The 8,724-nt window shown below is 40.6% G+C and overlaps 1 protein-coding gene across 1 annotated transcript; it reads left to right on the top strand.

The window, feature by feature from the left end:
- Positions 1 to 6,755: 6,755 nt before the first annotated feature.
- LOC121267157 (transcription factor MYB15-like) lies at positions 6,756 to 8,389 on the top strand. Its single transcript, XM_041171020.1, has 3 exons — positions 6,756 to 6,864; positions 7,191 to 7,320; positions 7,876 to 8,389. The coding sequence occupies exons 1-3, from the start codon at positions 6,756 to 6,758 to the stop codon at positions 8,387 to 8,389; spliced, it is 753 nt and encodes a 250-aa protein (XP_041026954.1).
- The last annotated feature ends 335 nt before the right edge of the window (positions 8,390 to 8,724 follow it).

Genomic DNA, 8,724 nt, shown 5'->3' with positions numbered 1-8,724 from the left:
AGGCCAGTACACACTGTTACGCCCCGTGTGTTAGGGTTAGCGGCCCTATGACCAATGGATCCGCCCGTGGCCACGGATGCACACTACCAGTACTACTACCCGACATTGCAATCTGCCCATTCATTCATTGGGTACCCCTTTTCATTCATTCATATGGCCGTTACGTATTTTCATACATTTCATGCTTTCTTTTCCTTTCATTCTTTCATTCATTCATGTCAGCTCTAAAGAGCTGGAGCTTTTATTCAGTTTTTTCTTTCCTTTAACAGTCCTTTCATGAGAAAACATTTCTTTTCATGAGAAAACATCATTTCGTGAGCATGGGCTTGAACATCCTCTTTCATGACATCCACAAGCATCACCTTGTGGCATTCATAAAAGCATCAGTTCGTACCGTCCATAAAACATAAAGCACGGCTTAAACTTCGCCTTTCACGGCATCTGTAAGCATCACCTTGAACATCAGCCTTCGTGGCGTCCACGAGCATCACCTCGTGGCGCTCGCGACAGCGTCGGTTCGTAGGATCCATGAAGGTGTTGGCTCAAGCTCGTCTTTTGTGCATTTACATCAGTTCATTTTGTTAAAAAATACGTATAATAGATATGCCGTATAGTCATCCATTCGCATGCATACAATTAATAACTTTGGGTGCATAAAAAGGGGCTTTCATGGAAGGGCCATACGTACATATACATTTGAAAGCATAGCATCTTCTTTCGTAAGCATTTTCTTAAAGAGAAAAGCGTTTCGTTTTCGTTTCGTGTAATTTCTAGAAAACTCTAGAAGGGCATGAACGTAATACTTACCTAGACTCCATGCTACTTTCATACCATGCAGTCCATTCATGCGCGTGTCAGCTGGCAACCTACATGCATACATACCCTTAACGACATTTTCTATCTAGTACATAAGTAACTGAACTAGAAATAGAACTACACTATACTTGAAACACTCTCCTTCTATCCTGTGCACTTACGTGCCCTTTACTATGTTAAAACCTTCGGAGACCACTTACGGTCATTATCTCTTCCAAACTCGACGTTCCACATCGAGTGAATGTGTTCATTCACTAAGATGAACCCATAATTCACCTTAGGATTAAGACATTAAGACATTCGTCTTATTCTTCTCGTTAACCACATTCCGACGCATGATTCCGTCAGTCGGAATCATGCATCCCAATTCCTAGACAATACACTCGTCACTACCTTCATGCACCTTAGCCCATACTAAATCCTCATTCTCATCCATACAAGCCACAAGGCTCTAAGCCAACTCTGAGGCTTAAGCACTGCGTAACTTTGCTCATGACAGATTACCCATTACATATGGTGAATCCCTCCGGCACATGTGTCTAACCAGATTACACATGTACCTTACACCCTTTATCACCTAAGATCAACATATGACACGTTAATCACCTGTCCGGAGGGACAAGGGTCATACTCCGATACCAACCTTCTCTGGACCCAGCTAGCATGACTCTTTATGCTATCCGTCCTTTTTGATAGTTCATCCCAACACTTAACATGACAAGGCTCCATTCACCATTACGCCTTATGTCACGTCATATAGCTCGAGACTATATCCAAGCTACACCATGACCTTGTCACGTCACCTGACATCCCGCTATGTCATTTCTTACATCAACTCCTTAACTCATCACGAGTATGGTTCCTCACGTACTCATATCACATCGTGACATCTCGTCATGTTCCTGTTACATCATTTCTACAATAACTCTTCACCCATCATAAGCCTGACTGTCAGGAACCACGTCACTTCGTGAAGTTGCCCAGTCATGCTTCTGCTGCGTACTCTTATACTTGTTCTGCTACTTCACGCATACTGCTAGCCATAAGTCCATTATGGTGACACTTGTCACCTCAGAGTACAGGCTGCACCATAACTACTTCGGGACATTGTTCTACAATTCCTTACACTATTCACCACGTTCTACGTCCATCAACTGCACAACCATCCTTATCTCTGCGACACGTCACACGGAGTGTCGTTACCTCGTGGAGTACACTCCACGTATACTCCTTTTCCACAGGCTACAACCTATCATTAATATAGCATACCCGCCATATGATGTATCACTCTACCACATAGAGTACACTCCACGTATAATCTCTTCACACACGTTACGCTACATCACCATTACGGCATACCCGCCGTATAGTGCGTCACTCCATTACATAGAGTACATTCCACATGTACTCCCTTCATACCCGCTACAACCTATTATCAATATGGCATACCCGCCATACGATGCATCACTCCACCACATAGAGTACACTCCGCGTGTACTCCCTTTCCACACGCTACAACCTATCATCAATATGGCATACCCGCCATACGATGCATCACTCCACCACATGGAGTACACTTCTCGTGTACTCCCTTCATACACACTACGACCCATCACTATTATGGCATATCCGCCATACGGTACATCACTCTACCACATAGAGTACACTCCACGTATACTCTCTTCACACACGTTACGCTACAACCTATCATCAATATGGCATACCCACCATATGATGCATCCCTCCACCACATGGAGTACACTCCTCGTATACTCCATTCATACACGCTATGACCCATCATCGTTATGGCATACTTGCCATATGGTGCATCTCTCCACCACATAGAGTACACTTCACATGTACTCTATTTACACCCGTTACGCCACATCACCATGATGGCATACCCGCCATATGGTGCGTCACTCCACCACATGGAGTACACTTCACGTATACTCCATTCACACACCACGCCATACAGAGTACATTACCCATTCCACAATACACCAGGAGAGTATATTCTACATACACTCTCTTTATGTCACACTACGCCACACACAAAGTACACTCAGCGTGTACTGTTCCCACTCCACATGCCACGATACCAATACAACACATAGTTCGCAGCCACACTACACCGCACAGTCCACAACACTGCACAGCACAATTCCTAACTACACTCCACACTTCACAGCGCACTACACAGATAAGCCTAACACTTCACTACATAGAATGCCTAACACTTCACAACACAACACATCATAAAACGCCCATCACTTCGCTACACAGCACATCTCCATACTACACAGTCATTCCCCTATACTAACAACACAGTTCACAACCTAGTCAACTAATCAATATCTAACATAAATAACGAGAGATATAGGGTTATACCATCGACGGGATGACCCGTGCGTTGCTTTTTGGCCGTCACGGTCGATGACGACGGAAAGGACGTACGGGAACCGTTTGGGCGTTTGGATAGCTAAGTGTGGTCTTGGAATGGCTCGTGAAGGCCTTGTGATGGTGGCAAGGAGCGTAACACGGCGGATCTAGCCGTGTACAGTGGCGGTCAGTCACGTGCAGTGACTGTCCATCACGTGCAGTGATTACCCACCACATAAAGTGGTGGTTTGATCCTAGGCTCGTTTAAGGGAGGTGCAGTGGATCTCGTGGTGGCGTCGAGGTGGCACCACGGTGGCTCACGGCGGCGGATCTGGCCGCACGATGGAGGAGAAGCCGTGGGAGAGTGAGAGAGAGTGTGCGTGCATGGGTGACAGATCGGGGCCGTGGGTGGTTGCGTTGGTTTGGTGGTGGCCTGAGGAGGCTGATGACGGTGGTTACCCACCGTGGGTGGCGGTGCATGGCGATGGAGGAGTGCAAAGCCATGCGTTAGAGAGAGAGGGAGGTCGTGCGTGAGTGAGAGGCTTGAGGGAGGTGGAGAGCTTGGCTGACTTGGAGGAGCTCGGGGAGGAGCCATGGTGGCCAAGGGAGGCACTTGGTGGCTATGGGTGCCGCGCACGGCGATGCACAATGGGGAAATGGGTTAAAGACCCATTTCGGCTACTTGCCGTTAGGGAGGAGGGAGGGTTGCACAACAGGGGCTGTCTTCAGCGGAAGATGATGGCCGGGGGAAGGGGAGGTCGCCGTGGTAGCGATGGAGCCATTGGGCGGCGCACGGCGGCGCAGTGGCCATCAAGCCCGTTCGGGCCTTGCACTTCCAAGGGAGAGGAGAGAGCGTGAGAGGGAGAGATTGCCACGGGGAGGCTCGCCGAAGTGGGAGCAAGCCGTTGGTGGTGGAGGTGACGGTCACCGGCGCACGGCGGCACCGGGCTGTGAGGGAGAAGCTTCGGGCGTAGGGGTTACGTATACGTACGCCAAAGGAGAGAGGGATGAGAGAGAGAGGGCTGGGGGAAAGTGAGGGAGAAAGAGAGAGGGGTCTGGGTATTTATCCCAGTCCCTACGTCTTGGGGTCTATGCAACGATCTAACGATGGGGAATTAAAATACTGATTTGAAAATGCGTAAACGTTAATTTAATTAAAAGCATTTAGAGGAATTAAGGTAAATATTATTTTAAACTAACTTTAGTTTATAAAATAATATTTCTTCATCATTAATAAAATGATGAAGTCTTATTTAATATATTTAAAAGGATGAAACCATTTAATTTAATTAAAGCTTTCAACATAATTTAAATCCCATAATATTTCAAATAACTGGAATCATTTTAATAATTAATATTAAAATGATCTCTGACAATTATAATATTTTGGAGCTCTTCAAAATATTATAATTGTCTCATTTAAAAACAAGTTTAACTCAACGATACTGGAAATACCTCATATAAATATTTTCCAGTACATTTAAAACACTGGGCGTGCCTTAGAAGTTACCTAATATCTCGAGAGACACGTCGTCAGGGTTCGGCACACATGAAGATGCTCGCAGTCCCTAGAAAGAATGGCAGACTGTTGGATAATTCCGTCATCGGAATTTGGTTACGTCAGAAAGTAGGAGCCTTACGTAAGAAAAGAGAAGTTTACGTAAGAAGAAAGGAGTGGAGATTACAGTTTACCTATTTTTTACACAACTCTAGGAAGAGGCATCTCTGATGGTGTTAATACTTTGATTTATATTATATATCCTCATTAATGATATCAGGGGGCATATTAGATCTAGAGCTAATAGACAAATTAGATCTAAATATTTAATTTATCATGAAATCAACTAAAACTAAACTCAACACTCACTAATCCTATCGTCAATCATATCTCTATTGCATTTCATAACACATATCCTGAGGTCAACCATCTACCCACTCATGGCCTAAATGCTTTTCTTAGCAAAACAAGTCTTATAGAAACAATCATTGTGATTCTTTACAACCGGGTGGCGCCAACAAAAATAGAAATTGAATAAGATGAAGAAATTATGAAGTAAATTAAGGATTAGAGACAACACAATAGATATGATGAGCCAAGTTTATTAAGGATTGGTCGTTGTTTTATTGTTTGCGTTGGTGTGGTACTTGGGAGGGTTTGTCATCTCCCAATGGCTTGATCTGTAATGACGGTATTCCTCTACTATAAGTGAGAACATTTTAATAAACTTGGGACGGGGCCACGTTATGAGTGGTTACCGGCTATTTATATATATGAATCGATCTTTCATTCACCTAATTGTCCACACGTAGATACATTAATTGACTAAGCAATTTCAAATCTTGGGAGGGTTGAAGCAATATTGATCTTATGACATAATAAACTTGAATTAATTAATGAAAAATTAATCCGTTGGTATACTGTATGCATGCATGTATTTGATTCGCATGATATTATTATATATGCTGAAACAGGTCAAATATCTCATCCTGGCCGCCTTTTCTGAATTCCTCACGTGTACGAATTCTATACTTGTAATTCTTTTAATTATATCCCTAGTGAAGTCATGCATGGGGTATCATTAATCATCGATAGTCATCGACTTTCATCATATTTATCGTCACGATCGATCAATTTTAATTTTAGCTAGGTATATATATAATATATTCTTGAAGTTGTATATAATATATGCTGTTCGATCGTCATACATGAAATTTTACCTTCTAGCTAATTATTAATATTATATTTATATATATATATATATATATCTGAAGAGATTTGTTAATTAATTAAACTGTCATTATTTATGGATCGATCATGATTTCTTTTTTTGTCCCACAATCAGTATATAACTGGTACGTAGGTGTCTTGATTATATTTTTGGAATATTAATTACCTTAAATAAAAAATTTACGAATTTTTCAAGTCCAATGGTTACTGTATTTTTGGACATACATTAATTTCCATTCAATAATGAAGTTAGGTGCCATCCTCCAGCATATATGCATCTTCCACTTTTTTATTTTTTTATTTTTTATTTTTTTTATTTATAGAAGAGCCAGTAGCGACGTTCGTAGCAATCCCGTCCCAAGTTTATTAATAAACCCTGCACCTTCCACTTAATATCCTCTTGATTAATTCGTTAATACAACAACTACGAGGATTGGCTTGACCTTATATTAATTGTCTGCTCTTTGACGGAATAGAACACACATACATGACACACACATATATGAACTTGCCCACCACGAAAAGTTAAAAAAAAAAAAAAAAAAAAAAAAAAAAAAAAAAAAAAGGTGAGAAAAAATGATTAATTGCAGTTGAATATATAAGCTGTATTAAGATCACCTGCTCCAGGACCTTAAAAAAAAAAGGTTTCTTCCTTTTCTTTGGAAATCATTGTCACGACACGTTTTTGACTCATGGAACTACATGACTACCAAGCAATAGTCGTAACTATTTAATTATAGCGTACTTTTGAGGTCTCTGCAAGTAATCCCAATATATAAAGCGCAATACTTAGAAGATATTGATGATGAAGACTTCAGATGGTGAAAAAATGCCCGGGAGATCAAGAACCTCATGGTGTCCTGAAGAAGACCAAAAGCTGAAAGCCTACATTAAGCGATACGGCATTTGTAACTGGAATAAGATGCCTGGAGCTGCCGGTAGGAAATTAGCAGATGATCTTAAAAGTTATATATATTTCTATTAGCAGCTTTATCATTCGGGGTGTCCTTACATGCACAAGCCTGTCATGAATACATTAAAGATACTTTAATTCATTACCTAATTTTCTTGCTTCTCACTCTTAGTGACCTTAAAATGTGAAAAATTTAATTAAACAGTTGAAGTATAGGATCAATATTCGAACTCAGGACTTTTATTCTAATATCCTGTAAAATTACCACTTATCCCATAGGTAAACTGGTAATAAGAAATAGATTGAATTATTTTTATTTTTATCTTTAACATGCACTTTCTTTTATTTTAGGTTTGACACGATCCGGAAAAAGTTGCAGGCTCCGATGGAGGAATTACCTTAGGCCTGACATTAAGCGGGGGAACTTCAGCCAAGAAGACCAAGAAACTATACTTAAGTGGCATGAACTGCTGGGGAACCGGTAAGTACATTCATTACAAATTCTATATGGAAACTATACACAATGTTCTTTAAATCATGCACACGTCGCTATATATTAATTCTATATATATATATATATATATATAACAAAGTTCTTTTTTCTTTTTAGTTCTTTGTTTTTTGGAGCTCAAACCTACAATGCTCATTCATATCGAAGGTCGTGTGAGGCTTTTCAAAGGAATTGACACTCAAACTCTCATCATGATTGAAATTACATGCAGAATTACGTGAATGTCTAAAGTGCATTATAATTTGCAAGTGGTGATTGAAGTCTCGAAGGCTTTTAGAATCAGTTTGAAGTCAACATGAACAATTAATTTTCCAATCGAATTAGCATTTCTTAAATTCTCACGATTGACATCACTTGGTTAAACTACAACATATATGGCTTCTAGAAGATGGAAAAGCGAAAGCTTTCAGACTTCAGTTAAACCCTAATGTTGATGATATTGTGAAGAAAGAAAAATCTGGCTCTTCTAAATTGCAGCAGTACTTGATATATAATGTCGGCCTTACTATCTTCAATTTATTTCAGATGGTCTGCAATTGCTGCCAAGCTTCCAGGAAGAACTGACAATGAAATAAAAAATTACTGGCACGCCCACCTGAAAAAGCGCAGTAAGAACAATTCTTCATCAACAACTATATCAGAATTGGAGGGAACTTCCGAGGAAGTTGAAGCTAACAAGAATGATTCTTCTGGGAATCAAGATCTCCTACTAATTAGCGACTCCCCAAAAGTGCCAAACATGGATGGCATTAAAGGTATCCCGACGTCACTACAAATCTATATGTCTACTAATGATATTGTCTATTCTTCAAGCAGTACTGATCCACCAGTTGAAGATGTTATAAACCAATACATGATAGATCAGGACGAGATCAATTTTAGTTCGTCCAACGCATCTGAAATAATCCAAAGTATATGGGAGCTGCCATATTTTTCATTCCAGGACATATTCATGCCTGAAACAGACCCTGGATTTATGGCTCCAACTATATACTGCGAGGTGCCGCCAGGAGCCAATGAATTCAGATGTTTGCTATGATGCTGGCTATGATTTTTGGGTCGATTAATGATCAATGTAAGCAACAGAAATGCATGTGATCATGTACTGATAGTGTCTTTGATCAAATGTTGTTTTGAGCTAGTGGAAGTTGTGAACCTTATCTTCAAATGGTTAGTTTGTAAATAAGCATCATGCATTTGAATATCCACGACATGGTAATTTAAGTGTTTCAATTCCCTAGTGAAGTTGCTCGAGTACAACATCGAATGGGGAAAAAAATACAGACATATTCGAGATGCGCCAATATTGGGCAGAAAGTTTGTACAAAGATCATCAAGGTTAAGCATGCAGCTTGTAAACGAGTTAGTACGGTC

This window comes from Juglans microcarpa x Juglans regia, chromosome 5S, assembly GCF_004785595.1.
Source record: "Juglans microcarpa x Juglans regia isolate MS1-56 chromosome 5S, Jm3101_v1.0, whole genome shotgun sequence".
Classification (NCBI taxonomy): domain Eukaryota; kingdom Viridiplantae; phylum Streptophyta; class Magnoliopsida; order Fagales; family Juglandaceae; genus Juglans; species Juglans microcarpa x Juglans regia.
Note: the sequence above shows the minus strand (reverse complement) of the source record. Positions and strands in the feature narration are given on the sequence as shown.